The sequence below is a fragment of the Manis pentadactyla genome, chromosome 4 (assembly GCF_030020395.1).
Source record: "Manis pentadactyla isolate mManPen7 chromosome 4, mManPen7.hap1, whole genome shotgun sequence".
NCBI classification, from domain to species: Eukaryota; Metazoa; Chordata; class Mammalia; order Pholidota; family Manidae; genus Manis; species Manis pentadactyla.
In genome coordinates, this window is record NC_080022.1 from 156,338,854 (window position 1) to 156,355,412 (window position 16,559).

General features: G+C 36.0%; 1 protein-coding gene across 1 annotated transcript in view; it reads right to left on the reverse strand.

Annotated features, from left to right (window-relative positions):
* BRIP1 (BRCA1 interacting helicase 1) overlaps window positions 1–16,559 on the reverse strand; it is a 201,871-nt gene that overhangs the window by 121,799 nt on the left and 63,513 nt on the right. Inside the window, exon 10 of the mRNA XM_036911125.2 lies at window positions 10,481–10,613. Coding sequence (XP_036767020.2) covers window positions 10,481–10,613 — 133 coding nt within the window. The remainder of the gene's footprint in view (window positions 1–10,480; window positions 10,614–16,559) is intronic.

The window sequence follows — 16,559 nt, forward strand, 5'->3', positions numbered from 1 at the left end:
AGCAGCTGGGAATCCCGGGGAACTTTAGGCGCCCTAAGCCCCTGGGCGGCAGTGCCCCTCACGGCACTAAGCAGCCTGCCTGTCATTCCCACAACTGGCGTGGACCCTGACACATGGTCTCAGTAGTGGGAGAGTGGCAGTGCGTGCCGGGGGCGGTAGTGCCCGAGGGGATCGGGAGCAGCTCGTGCGAGCCTGCTGTGGCGGCGACTGAGTGGCCCGGGAGTGGCCAGCGCGTGCCAGCGGTAGCAGTGTTAGAGGGGCACGGGAGAGGCCGGCACGCACTTGCAGCGGTGCGAGAGGGAGCAGCCACGCTCCCAGCAGCAGACCGGAATCCCAGCCCAATGCACAGCTGCCCGGGCCAGACCCAAAGGTGGCAGCTGGCACACAGCGGCGCGGCAGGGGCGCTGCTATCACGGAGGAGTGCACCTGGTGTGCCTGCCACCCCCCTGCAGGGCTCTGTGCTGCTCTGACGGAGAATCCGCCCACAGCAGCTTATGGGATTAACCTGGTGGGCTGCTCCAGGAGTGCGGGTAACCGACAGGCAGCAGAGAAGGGTAAGGCATCATGCAAGCAGGAAAGGACTTCCTTCTCCCAGCTGACACACCCACAACCTGCCTACAGCCACTGTCACCATGAAAAGGCAGAAAAATTTGGTCCAGTCCAAAATAGTTCAGACAACCCCTGAGAGAGGGTCTGCAGAGACAGACCTAACCTGTCTCCCTGAAACAGAATTCAAAATAAAAATCATAAACATGCTGAAGGAGATGCAGAGAAATATACAAGAGCTAAGGGATGACACCCCGAGGGAGATTACAGAAGTGAAACAATCTCTGGAAGCATTTATAAGCAGAATGGATAAGATGCAAGAGGCCATTGATGGAATAGAAACCAGAGAACAGGAACGCATAGAAGCTGACGCAGAGAGAGATAAAAGGATCTCCAGGAATGAAACAATATTAAGAGAACTATGTGACCAATCCAAAAGGAACAATACCCGCATTATAGGGGTACCAGAAGAAGAAGAGAGAGAAAAAGGGATAGAAAGTGTATTTGAAGAAATAATTGCTGAGAACTTCCCCAAACTGAGGGAGGAAATAGTTGCTCAGACTACGGAGGCACACAGAACTCCCAACAGAAGGGACCCAAAGAGGACAACACCAAGACACATAATAATTAAAATGGCAAAAATCAAGGACAAGGACAGAGTATTAAAGGCAGGTAGAGAGAGAAAAAAGGTCACCTACAAAGGAAAACCCATCAGGATATCATCAGACTTCTGAACAGAAACCTTACAGGCCAGAAGAGAATGGCATGATATATTTAATGTAATGAAACAGAAGGACCTTGAACCACGGATACTGTATCCAGCACGATTATCATTTAAATATGAAGGAGAGATTAAACAATTCCCAGACAAGCAAAAGTTGAGGGAATTTGCCTCCCACAAACCACCTCTACAGGGTATTTTAGAGGGACTGCTCTAGATGGGAGCACTCCTAAAAAGAACACAGAACAAAACACCCAACATATGAAGAATGGAGGAGGAGGAATAAGAAGGGAGAGTAATAAAGAATCATCAGACTGTGTTTATAATAGCTCAATAAGCGAGTTAAGTTAGACTGTAAGGTCGTAAAGAAGCCAACCTTGAACATTTGGTAACCACTAATCTAAAGCCTGCAATGACAATAAGTACATATCTTTCAATAATCACCCTAAATGTAAATGGACTGAATGCACCATCAAAAGACACAGAGTAACAGAATGGATAAAAAAGCAAGACTCATCTATATGCTGCTTACAAGAGACTCACGTCAAACCCAAAGACATGCCCAGATTAAAAGTCAAGGTATGGAAAGAGATATTTCATGGAAACAATAGGGAGAAAAAAGCAGGTGTTGCAATACTAGTATCAGACAAAATAGACTTCAAAACAAAGAAAGTAACAAGAGATAAAGAAGGACATTACATAATGATAAAGGGCTCAGTCCAACAAGAGGATATAACCATTATAAACATATATGCACCCAATACAGGAGCACCTATACCCTGAAAACTACAAGACACTCTTAAGAGAAATTAAAGAGGACACTAACAAATGGAAACTCATCCCATGCTCCTGGCTAGGAAGAATTAATATCGTCAATATGGCCATCCTGCCCAAAGCAATATACAGATTCGATGCAATCCCTATCAAATTACCAACAGCATTCTTCAATGAACTGGAACAAATAGTTCAAAAATTCATATGGAACCACCAAAGACCCCAAATAGCCAAAGCAATCCTGAGAAGAATAAAGTGGGGGGGATCTTGCTCCCCAACTTCAAGCTCTACTACAAAGTCACAGTAATCAAGACAGTTTGGTACTGGCACAAGAACAGAGCCACAGACCAATCGAACAGAACAGAGACTGCAAACATTAACCCAAACATATATGGTCAATTAATATACGATAAAGGAGCCATGGACATACAATGGGGAAATGACAGTCTCTTCAACAGATGGTGCTGGCAAAACTGGACAGCTACATGTAAGAGAATGAAACTGGATCACTGTCTAACCCCATACACAAAAGTAAATTCGAAATGGATCAAAGACCTGAATGTAAGTCATGAAACCATAAAACTCTTAGAAAAAAACATAGGCAAAAATCTCATGGACATAAACATGAGTGACTTCTTCATGAACATATCTCCCCGGGCAAGGGAAACAAAAGCAAAAATGAACAAGTGGGACCATATCAAGCTGAAAAGTTTCTGTACAGCAAAGGACACCATCAATAGAACAAAAATGTATCCTACAGTATGGAAGACTATATTCATAAATGACAGATCTGATAAAGGATTGACATCCAAAATACATAAAGAGTTCACACACCTCAACAAACAAAAAACAAATAATCCAGTTAAAAAATGGGCAGAGGAGCTGAATAGACAGTTCTCTAAAGAAGAAATTCAGATGGCCAACAGACACATGAAAAGATGCTCCACGTCGCTTGTCATCAGAGAAATGCAAATTAAAACCACAATGAGATATCACCTCACACCAGTAAGGATCGCCATCATCGAAAAGACAATGAACAACAAATGTTGGCGAGGATGTGGAGAAAGGGGAACCCTCCTACACTGCTGGTGGGAATGTAAATTAGTTCAACCATTGTAGAAAGCAGTATGGAAGTTCCTCAAAATGCTCAAAATAGAAATACCATTTGACCCAGGAATTCCACTTCTAGGACTTTACCCTAAGAATGCAGCACTCCAGTTTGAAAAAGACAGATGCACTCCTACGTTTATTGCTGCACTATTTACAATAGCCAAGATATGGAAGCAACCTAAATGTCCATCAATAGATGAATGGATAAAGAAGATGTGGTACATATACACAATGGAATATTACTCAGCCATAAGAAAAAAACAGATCTTACCATTTGCAACAACATGGATGGACCTAGAGGGTATTATGCTCAGTGAAATAAGCCAGGCGGAGAAAGACAAGTGCCAAATGATTTCACTCATATGTGGAGTATAAGAACAAAGGAAAACTGAAGGATCAAAACAGCAGCAGAATCACAGAACCCAAGAATGGACTAATAGTTACCAAAGGGAAAGGGACTGGGTAGGGTGGGTGGGAAGGGAGGGACAAGGGCGGGAATAAAGAAAGGGGACATTACGATTAGCATGTATTGTGTGGGGGGGCACGGGGAGGGCTGTACAACACAGAGAAGACAAGTAGTGATTTTACAGCATCTTTCTACGCTGATGAACAGTGACTGTGAAGGGGTATGTGGGGGGGACTTGGTGTATGGGGGAGCCTAGTAAACATAATGTTCTTCATGTAATTGTAGATTAATAATACCAATATAAAAAAAAAGAAATGAAAAAAACAAAAAGAATGACTTAAGGAAACAATACACGCTAAATACAAAATGTGTTAACTAGCTCATTAGTTTTTACATTGCTTATAAGTTCTAAAAGTATATGAAAATGGAAAAGCATGCTTTCCCACAGTGTAAAAGTGAAAACTCTGAAAAGTGAACCAATAAAAGATATTGGTGACAATTCTGATACTTGACAATAAAATATGTGTTCAATGAAAATAAAATGGGGAGATAATTATGATAGATAAATTTTAATATGCAGATATATTGTGAAATAATACATATGAATAGGATATACTAAAACTAGTCTCCACTCAATTAAAAATATTAAAGGATACAAATAGGAAGATTTTTCAAAAAGAAACAATGAACAAAAAAATATGAACTAGAAAAATATTCAGCACTAAAAACTCTTATATTAAATTGTTCTTTTTAATAATCAAGTCACCTAAGCAAACTTACAGGAAGGCTACTATTCCTCTCCAACAACAGCAGAACCCTGGCAATTTACTCTTACAGAACTTTCTGAAAAAATGAGGCAATGTCTTAAAAACATGACTGAATGAAATCCTACATATTGAAATATCTCACTACTCCAAGGCCACTTCTGGCTAAATTGCCTAAACACTGATAGCTGGGTTTATAGATAAATTGTAAAACGAAGCATATAAAACACACACACACAAACAGGTAATTATTACCTCAAGGAAACAGAGTTGTATAAAAATTAAATCGAATAAGTTATATATTATCATGAGCTATGATGGTATGTATACATGATGATGATATACACATGGAATATATTAATATAATCATGCTGGGAGAGTGGAGAGTGGAGAAAGGGAAAGAGGAAAAATAGGAGGAAAGGGAAAGATGGAAAAAAAGACAGTGAGTGATTGTGAGAGGCAATGAGAGTGTGTGTATGTGTGTGTGTAAGGGAGATAAATCATCACCATTTTTAATAGGAATAAAGAACATCTAAAATTAAAAACACAAAAAAAAGTGTCAAAAGCATATGTTATTTAGGAAATTGGGGTTAAATACCATAAGAAAGCACCATAAGAGTTTTAAAAGTGCCACTGGAAAGTGAAAATTGGGATTGAGAAGGAGTCGGGTAGATGAATTCTTCTTGATAGTACTAATTTACTCTTTAAATTATGTTCATATGTTACTTTGGTTAAAATTAACTCCTAAAAAATCTAATAATCACAATGATGAATGCTTAGCTAACTAGGACTAGAGGAAATGTCCTTAACCTAATTTTTAAAAAACTATGAAAACCCTTCAGCACAACGTAGGAATGAGAAATGAGAAAAAAAATGCAAACCATATATCCAAGAAAGTGTTTATATCTAGAATACATAAAGAACTCTTACAGTTAACAATAAAAGACAAATAACCCAGTATCAAAATGAGCAAAAAATTTAAATATTTACCCCAAAATGATATATAAATGGACAATAAACTCTTGAAAAAAATGCTCATTATTAATCATTAGAGAAATGAAAAATCCAACTACACTGAGATAACATTTTATTCCCCTAGGAAGATTATAACAAATAACAAGCATTGTTAAGGATGTGGAAGAAATTAGTTTGTACATTGTTGATGGCATTGTAAAATGGTGCAGCCCCTTTAGAAAACAGTTTGGCAGTTCCTCCAAAAGCTAAGCAGAGGTACCATATGGACCAGCAATTCCATTCCTAAGTATATACCCAAAAGAATTGAAAATGTATGTCCACACAAATATCTGTACATGAATGTTCATAGCAGCATTATTTATAATAGCCAACAAATGGAAATAACCAAATGTATCAACTGATAATGGATAATCAAAAGCAGTATACTCATACAATGTATTATTTGGTAATTAGAAGGAATAAATTAATAGTATGTGCTATAACATAGATGAACCTTGAAAACATTATACAAAGTAAATGAAGCAAATCACAAAGGCTACATATTATGTTTCCATTTACATGAAATATCCAGAATAGTCAGATCCACGGAAACAGAAGTAGATTAGTGGCTTCAAGAAATTGGGGAGAAGTAAACAGGGAGTGACTACTAGTGGATCCAAGGCTTTTTTTCTGAAGTGATGAAAATATTCTGAAATTAGTAGTGATAGTTGCCCAATACTGTGACTATACTAAAAACCACTGAATTGTATAGTTTAAGAGAATAAGTTTTATGGTATGAGAATTATATCTCAGTCAAGCTGTTAATAAAAAATAAAGAATTAAAAAAAATAAGATGGACATATTTATTACTAAACAGTCTAACACGAGTAATAGTCTCTTTAAGACCAGGATGTCTTTTTCACTGCCTATGATAAACAATATACTGGAAGTTAAGCTAGCAAAGTAAGAAATTAATAAAACATGAGGCAATTGGAAAGAATGAAAAGAGTCATTACTCATAGGCAGTAAGATTTTCTACACAGAAAATTTAAGAATCTACAAGAGAGTTCAACAAAATGGTTGATCACAAAATAAATAAAAGTCAACTACCATTCTTATACACCAATGGCAATTAGAAAATGCAATTTTTTAAATACACCATTTGAAAGAGACAGAAACTTTAACTTAGGGATAAATCTAACAACAACACTTAAGACTTTGAAAAATAAAACTATAAATATTGAATGATATATAGTTTCTAAATTAATCCTGAATTCTAAATTCAATGCAATTCTGATCAAAATTCCCACGGAATTTTTCATGGAAATTTATAAGCTAATTCTAAATTTCTAATGGCAGAGTAAGTCTAAAAACTGCCAAAATCATTCCAAAGGAAAAGAAGAAAGTGAGGAAATATGCCCTACCAGATATCAACATTTCTCTAAAGCTACAGTAATTAACAAATGACAGTGTAGATAAACAGAATCAGAGAACAGAACAGAGTCCAGAAATTAATTCATACATAAATGAAAATTAGATATGAGGCAGAAGTGTTATTATAAATCAGAGGGAAATGGATTCTAGTAAATGATGCTAAGAAAATTCATTATCCAAAAAGGAAGTAAAATGGATTCCCTACCACACAATATAAACAAAAATGTATCCCAGGCTGATTGACATCTTTATAAAAAGAAAAATGCTTTAACACTTTTAGAAGAAAATGTAGCACACCACCAGAAAACAATCGCTTAAACTAAACTCAAATACCACAATTCATAAAGAAAAGACACTGATAAATTGAATGGATTAAGATTAAAAAAAAACTTTGAAAAATATACCATAAACAAATCGTGGACACAAGAATATACATGCAGTGCAATAAGAAGCAAAGATTTAGTATTTAGAATATATAAAGGAAATAGTTTGTGGTTTATACAAAGATATTTTTGAGGATGATCATACCAGAATTGTTTCTTATCTGGGAAAATGGGCAACAACCTGTATTTCAAATGCCAGATTAATCAAATAATTTAAAATATATGCACCCACAAAAATGCTACATTGCAACTAAAAATTATGTGAAAAAGTCTTTATTTTTATTACTTTTTAAATAAAGTCTTTATCAAAATAGGAAAGTACTCTTATCCTTAAATGAAGAGACTACAAATAAACATGTATCATATCAGAATTATATTTATGCTAAGCAAACATATGCATAGAAGACAGAGTCATTAATCCAAAAGTTAATGATCATCTTTAAGTTTATGAATATTTTTTCCTTTGTGCATTTCTATATTTTTCAAGTTTTTCCCTCTGGCATATATTTTATTTGTACATTTTTTATTATAGTATAGAGACAGTATACTAATCTTAAGTGTACAGCTCACTAAACACACACACATACACACCCATGTAATTAGCAATCAGGAATAAAATATTCTTCAAATCCCAGATGGTTTCCTTTTGCCCCTTCTTAGCCCAAACTGCTCCTTACCCCTGCACAGTGGTAACCAGTATTCTGGCTTCTAATAGCGTAATTATGTTCATCTGTTCCTAAATTTCATGGAAATGAAATCATACAGTTTTACTCTTTGACATCTGGCTCCTTTTACTCAGCATTATGTCTGTAGATTCATTCATATGGTTGTGGTGGTAAAGGTTCATTTTTTTAAATTGCTGAGTAGTATTCAACTATATGAATATCCTACAATATATCCATTTTACTATTGATATGAATACCTTTAAAATGCAATAAGTTTATGCAAAAAAACATGAAAAGATGTCAAAATATAGAAAAATACTTATGATACCACACTGTATTTTGAAAATGCACGGCAAAAATTTTAAATATAGTCTAATTATTTTGAATGCCAATATGTCCAGAATGCTAGTAAAGATCATGTTAGCAAAAATTCTTTTTTTGGTTCAAAAACTTCTTTCAATCTATGGGACAAAAACTACAGACTCTGAGTAAAGAAATCAAATTACATCTAAATAAATAGAGAGATACTCCATGATCATGGATAGGAAGACTTAATATTGTTTGAATCTCAGTTCTGTCCATCTTGATCTATAGATTCAATGCAATACCAATCAAAATCCCAACAGGTTACCGATATTGACAAACTGACTCTAAAGTTTATATGGAAAGACAAAAGACTCAGAATAGCCAACACAATATTGAATAACTAGCCACTTAGAGACTTACACAACTTAAAGCTATAAGAATCAAGACATTGAGGGTGAATAAACAGACAAATAGATCAAAGGAAAAGAATAGAGTCCAGAAATAGACCCACACAAATACAGTCCACTGATCTTTGACAAAGGAGCAAAGACAATCCAACAGAGAAAGAATGGTCATTATCCCCCAAAAATGGGAATAGAAAACTGGACATCCACATCAAAAAAATGAATCTAGACACATATTTTATACCCTTCACAATAATTAACTCAAAATGGATCACAGATCTACATGTAGAATGCAAAACTATAAAACTTGTAGAAGAAAAGATAGGAGAAAATCTAGGTGACTTTGGGTTTAGTGACGAGTTTTTAGATCCAACACCAAAAACATGACCCATCAAAGAAAAAAAATTGATAAGCTGCTCTTTATTAAAACCAAAAAATTATGCTCACGAAAGACACCATTAATAAAATGAAAAGACAAGCCACAGGTTGGGAGGATATATTTGCAAACATATATCTGGTGAAGGACCTGCATATAAAATATATAAAGAACTCTTAAAACTCAACAATAATAAAACAAACAACCCAATTGGAAATTAGACAAAAGATTTCAAGAGATACCTCACCAAATGAGATATATAGATGGCTATTAATTATGTGAAAAGATGTTCCACATCATATGTCGTTAGGGAATTGCAAATTAAAACAAAAATGATATACCATTACGTATCTATTAAAATGGCTAACATTCAAGACACTGACAATACCAAATGTTGACAAGGACATAGAACAAGAAGAACTCTCATTCAATGCTGATGGCAGTGGAACATTTTGGAATACAGTTTAGCAGTTTCTGGCAAAGCTAAACAGTTTTATAATATAATCCGCCAAGTATGCTCCTAAGTATTTACCCAAATTAGAAGAAAGCATGCCCACACAAAAACATGTATACAAATGTTTATAACAGCTTTATCCATAATTGCTCAAACCTGGGAACCATCAATATGTCCTTTAGTAGGTGAATAGATAAATAAACTGTAGTGCATACATACAATGAACATTGTTCTACAATAAAAATAAATGAGTTATCAAGCCACAAAAACACATGAAGAATCTTAGCTTCATATTCCTAAGTGAAGAAACCAGTCTGAAAACATTATCTACTGTATGATTATAACTATATGACATTCTGGAAAAGACAAAACCATGGAGTCAATAAAAAAAAAAATCTTAGGTTTGGCAGGGAAAATGAGATATGGTGAAGAGATGAATGAATAAGTGCAGAAAGACTTGTAAGGTAGTAGAAGTATACCGTATGATCTTCTAACAGTAGATATATGCCTTTATGTTTTTATCAAAAGTCAAAGAACAGTACAACACAAAAAGTAAACCCTAACATAAACTATGGACTTAAGTTAAAAATAATATAATATGATTGATATAGTTGTAATAAATGTACTATACTATCTACAAGTTATTAATTTAAATAAATTAATTAAAAACAAAAAAGGAAAACATTCTTATCTGCAAAAAAAAAAAAAACCCTTTGACAGTAGAAGTCATGAAACCACTATACAGAAAATTATACAAAAATACACACTTGTAAAATTTTGCATATGATTTTGTAAGGTTCATGATATCCCATAGCCCATTTATGATCTCTATCCACCCAGGCTTATAACCTCTAAGTTAAGGAGAAAAAAATATGAATTTCTTATCTTTTATTTTCCAAATTTTTAACTTTTATAATTGACAAAAAATAAATTTACATCCTAAAAATATAATGACTTCTTTTGACTTTGAAGCAATTAATTCCTTTAAGCCTTATTTCCTCCAAACTAAGTAATGCTATTTTTCATCTATAACTTATACTATCAGTTAAAAGATTATCAAATGTAGGTAACACAATGTTTTAGCAACTAAACTGCTATATTTTTTTACTCTAGATTAATATAGTCATGATTAAATCATTTTTAATTCAGTAAATGAATTTCACAGGTAGAAAAATAATCTTACCTGCAAAATGGGAAAAGTAGCAGTGGTGATGCCCATTTTGTGTAAATTTAAGATCATTTCATTTCCACTCCATATTTTACAGGATGATTCATAATCTCTTTCCACAAGATGTTCAGAGTTTGCTTCTAACCAACTGGAATAAAATAAAATGATTCCATCAACCAGTATCATTATGTACACTATTTCACAGAATGAAGAAAACTGACACACTGATCTATATTCCTTGAAGCTTAGAACACAAATGTGAATTAAGACATCTTTTAAAAAGTATACATACCTCATATTGCAAAATAAGCATTCATCTAGCTAAAAACTAAGGTTTTATTCAGAAATAAGTTTCATGTGATTTCCCAAGTTTTGTGGATTCACACTGTTTTACTTAACTACCTTTCCAGCTAAGAGCCAGTCTGTGGAGCTTATCCTAAATACACATAAAAGGAAAATACAAAACAACCTAATAAAGAGATTAAACCATTATATATTAATCCAAAAAAGAAAATATATAAATATATTAATTTATATATATATATATACACATTTGTACATTCAATAACTGCTTACATGCCTATATCATGCCAGATGATGTACTGGGTAGTAGAAATATACCAGTAAATAAAATATGCAAGGTATTAATTCCCACTGACATTAAACTCTACTAAAGGGAGAAAGAAATAAACTAAGAAACAAATACATGAACAAAAAAACATCAGGTAGTGATAAGTGATATAATGAAAATAAATTAGGTTAATATGATCTAATTCCTACTTTAATTTGAATGTCAAGGAAGCTTTCCCTGAGGTAACAATTTAACAGTTGAATGCAAAAATGGGAGGATCAGGAAAAAGAATATTCCAAGCAGAAGGAATAGCTAGGGCAAAGATCCTGAGGTAGTTTACAAATTTTGCTTATTTAAGCACCTGGAAGAAAACCAATTCAATTGCAATACAATGGGCAAAAAGCAAGAATGGTATAAGCAGTGTTAGATAAGCAGGAATCAGATTATGTTGAGCCAAGAAATCTGGATTCTATTCAAAGTACAATAGGAAGGTTTTAAAAGGAGGATTTTAAATAAGAGAGAGACAATCTATTTTAAGGTTTAAAACATGATTCCAGCTTCTAAGTCAAAATGGATTATCGGAGAAAGGCAAGAATGAAAGCAGAGACCTGATAGGAGGCTGTTACTATATTCTAGTTGAGAGACAATTCTGGGATGAAAGGTGTAACACTGAAGGATTTGGTGGCATTTATAAAATTTACCAATGAATTGAATGAGATGAAGTTGTCATTAAGGATAATACTTAGATTTTTGATTTCATGAACTGTTTGGTACTGTTTGTTTAGATTAAGGAGAGTAGGTGGGAAAGGAAGTTTTGTTTTAGAAAGTTGAAATTTGATCCAAACAGAGACAGAAGGTATAGCTGGAGATATAAAAACAGCATTCCAGGAAGAGGTTTGAGTTACATACAGATTCAGGCCTCAGCAGTACTGCTATGGCACTAGGTTATGTAATTTAGGGAAAGTACAGAGTTCAAAAAGAAATGGAATCCCAGGACCAAGTCCTGAGGTACCTTTACATTTAGACATCAAACAGGATAAGAATTACCAAAAAAAAACCTGAGAAAAAATGGACTGTGAGGAAGATGAAAACTGGAAGATGTCATAGAAGATGTCTGGGAAAAAAACAATCCTATGTATCTCCACTACTCTCACTACTTCACTTCTGACACCTCTGGTCACTAAATATATGTGGGTTTTTTTCCCCATACTAAGCAATTTTCTACGACAATAGTTGGATGTGCTATAATTCAATTCAATTCTGAAACTAACTGGAGTTAGCACAGACCATGTTAAGCGTTCAGTCTCACAAGTGCCCTCCCCAAACCCTCACCTTGAACCCTATCCTCTGATGCCAGTCATGAAAGTTGAGGTTTTCATCTGTGCTTCTGACCAACTGTAAATCAGAGGTTCCCATGATCCCTCCTCAGTCCTGATCATTTATTAGAAGAGTTCACAGAACTCAAGGAAACACTTATGTTTATCGGTTTATTATAAAATGAAGGATACAAACAGCCAGATGAAGAGATACACAAAGTGAGCATGAGGCCGAGAAGGGTCCCAAAGCAAAGGAGATTCCTGTGGAAGTAGGGTGTGCCACCTTCCAAACAAATAGATGTGCTGACGAAACTGACAGCTCTCTGAATCCTTCTGGTATTTTTATGAAGGCTTCATCATGTAGGCATTGTGGTTAAAGTTGAAATATTTCCAGAATCTCTCACCTGGCCTTAGTGCATCTCCATATCAGTAGTAATTACAAGGGCAAGCAAGGGCTTATCTGGACTGAAGAGGTTGGGTGGGGCCTCTTCTGCAGCTGGGTCATGAGAGACAGGGGAGAGTAGAAGTAAACTGGGGAGAACAGAAGTGAAGCAGACTGCTTGTAAGAAATAAATGGGTTTCTCCCATTTTATTTCTCCCTTTGACTTATTTCAGTTTCAAAAGTATTTTGCCCTGGGATTTTCCCCCTGGAATTAGAGCATGACTGATCATTAACTCAATCTCCAGTCCCTCTCCCCTTCCCAGAGGGGAGGTGTGACTGAAAGTTCCAAGCTTCTAATGATGGCCTGGTTTTACTAGTGACCAGCCCCCATCCAGGGGCGCACCAGGCATCACCTTATTAGAACAGAAGACAGACCTATCACCCAGGAAATCCCAAGGGATTTAGAAGCTCTGTGGGAAGAACCAAGGTTAAACACCAGATATTAGAATGAAGGATGCACCTCATGCTCTTATCACTAGGAAATTTTAAGGATTTCAGGAGTTCTGTCCCTGGAACTGAAGACAGAGCCCAATATACATATTTTCTATTATTTCACAGAAATTAAGACAAAAATAGTTTTCATAGAGGAGGTAATCAACAATACTTAGCACTGCTGAAAGGCTGAGTAAGATAACAAAAATAACCTTTGTATTTGGTAATATTTGGATCACTGGTGAACTTGATAAGAAGAGTTTCAGTAGAATTATGCAGACAGCAACACTACTGAGACAGATAAGGAAAGAATGAGAAGTGAGAAAACAGATTTAGCAACTATAGACAACTCTTTCAACAAATTATGCTAAGAAATAAAAATGACAAACTGCTACATGGTAGAATACCACAAGAAGAGAGACAAGCATATGTCAAAATTGGTGAGGGGTAGTACTTGCAACTCTTATCACAGGCAAAGGGTTAATTTACAGAAAGTACCTATAAACAAACATGAAAAAAAAAACCATACCAAGAACACCACCGTATATAAAAAAAAGAGATGTCAACAGAGAAGTCACAGAAAAGGAAATTTAAATGGCCCTTAAAGATACTTAATCTCACTCACATTAAGTATATGTGAAAACTACACTAGGATACCACTTTTCATTCATTAATTAGACAAAAACAACTTCAATACTCTAAAACACTGCTGATAGGAGTATAAAGTAGTTCTCTATCCACTTACCTACTGTGTAAATTTTAGATATATCTATCAAAATTACATGTAGATCTATGCTTTGATGCAACACTCCCACTATTGGAATTCCTATAGATATGCCCATATATACGAAATGACATATATTCACAGTTACTTACTAAACCAATGAAATAGCAAAAGATTGTAAACACCTCAAATATCGATTAATGAGAGGCTCATTAAATTATTGTATATCAATGCACTAAAATTCTAGGCATTTAAATGAAATAGAATCCTAGGGATACAAATAAAAATTTATTTTTTAGAACTGAAAAAGCTAGGAAAAAGATAGCACCATGAGAAGTGAGGCAGAAGCCTCCTGCCAAAACCATATATAACGCGAAAACACCACAAATACAAATAATCTTGAAAGAGTGACCTGAAGATCACTACAGACTGACTGCCTACATTTGAGGAAAAACTCACGGAAAAGGGTAAAGCAGCAAAACCACGATCCAGCAGGACCCCAGCCCTACCCCCACTCAAGCTCACAGGCTGGAGGAAAAGAAGTGGAGCAGGGAGGGAGTAGAGGCCAAGGGCTGCTAAATACCCACCCCTGGAGATGTGCTCGGGGAGCACAAACCCACATTAAATGGTACTCCAGAGATTAGAAGAGTTGGAAAGCAAAGACAGGAGGAATACTCAGAGAGACTGAGATTCCAGCCACTTGTGGAGAATAGTACCCACAACGGGCCACTCAGAGACAAAAGAAAGGCAGGCGCTTTGAAATAATTCCCAAAAGCAAGAAGACTTTTAAAGGGACAAGGATTACACAGAGCATACTGCTCAGGCGAAAGGACAGGTGGACAAAATCGTGCAGGAACACTCGGCCCAGCAGGTTGGGAATTCTCAAGAAATTCAGACCTCCATCCCACTGGTGGGCAATGCAGTGCCGAGTCCCCAAATGTGATACAAAGCCTGTCTCTCCTACCTCCCAGCCTGCACCAGTTCGCACACCTGTTGCCCCCACCATCACATCAGGCCAGTGGGGGGGTGGCCCCGCCTATGGCAGCTACACACTGTAACACATAGGCTCCTCCCTGCACACTCTGCACACCGGACCTGGCAGTGGAGACAAGCACTGCAGCCTGGAAGCAGGACAGACCTCTTTCCTCCAAGCAGTCACCGGTGCTGTGCTCCTGTGACCCCCCAACATTGCTCCAGGAGCTGGGCAGCTCCAGAGAGTAGTCTGGGCACTAGAAGGCACCACCTACTCAAAGTTATTATTCTATTGGACTCATTAGAAACATGAAATGGCAAAATAAACTTGTACAAACCACAATCCCTCAAAAACCAGAAAGAGGGCTAAGTAAAACTGAAATCATCAATCTTCTTGATAAAGATTTCATAATAAAAATCATGAACATGCTCATGGAGCTACAGGAAAATATTCAAGATCTCAGGGAAGATTTCAAGAAGCAGACAGAAATTTTGAGAAATACAGTATCTGAAATGAAATTTAAAATGGAGGGATTTAAAAGCAGATTAGATGAGGCAGAAGAGATGGTAAGTGAAATAGAAATGAGAGAACAAGAATACAAAGAAGCTGAGGCAAACAGACTAAAAAAGAATCTCTAGGAATGAAAGTATATTAAGAGAACTGTGTGACCAATCCACAGGGAACAACATTCACATTATAGGGGTACCAGAAAAAGAAAGAGAGAGAAATGGGGATAGAAAGTCTCTTTGAGGAAATAAATGCTGAAAACTTCCCAAATCTGGGGAAGGAAATACTCTCTGATGCCATGGGACTGCACAGATCTCCCAACAGAAGGGGCCATAAGAAGACAACACTAAGACATATAATAATTAAAATGGCAAAGATAAAGGAGAAGGACAGAGTATTAAAAGCAGCCAGAGAGAGAAAAAACATCACATACAAAAGAAAACCCATCAGGTATCAACAGACTTCTCAACAAAAACCTGACAGGCCAGAACAGAGTGGCATGACATATCTAATGCAATGAAACACAAGAGTCTTCAACCAAGAACACTCTATCCAGCATGATTATAATTTAAATTTGAAGCAGGGATGAATCCAGATAAGCAAAACTTGAGGGAATTTACCTCCCATAAACCATCTCTACAGTGTATTTTAAAGAAACTGCTATAGATGGAAGTGCTCCTAAGGTCAAAAACAGTCACCAGAGAAAATAAAACCACAGTAAAGGAAGTAGAAGAATTAATTACTATGCAAATGCAAAATTAAATCAACTACCCCGAGAATAAGTCAAGGATAGACAAAGAGTACAGAATATGACACCCAATATATAAAGAATGGAGGAGGAAGAAAAAGGAGGGAAAAAAAAGAACCTTTAGATTATGTTTGAAATCGTGTATTAACCAAGTTAAATCAATAATTACCGTAAATGTAAATGTACTGAATGTACCAATCAAAAGACACAGACTTGCAGAATGGATAAAAAAACAAGACCCATCTATATGCTGCCTACAAGAGACTCACTACAAACCCAAAGACATACACAGACTAAAAGTGAAGGGATGGGAAACAATATTTCATGCAACTAATAGGGAGAAAAAAGCAGGAGTTGCAGTACTTGTATCAGACAAAATAA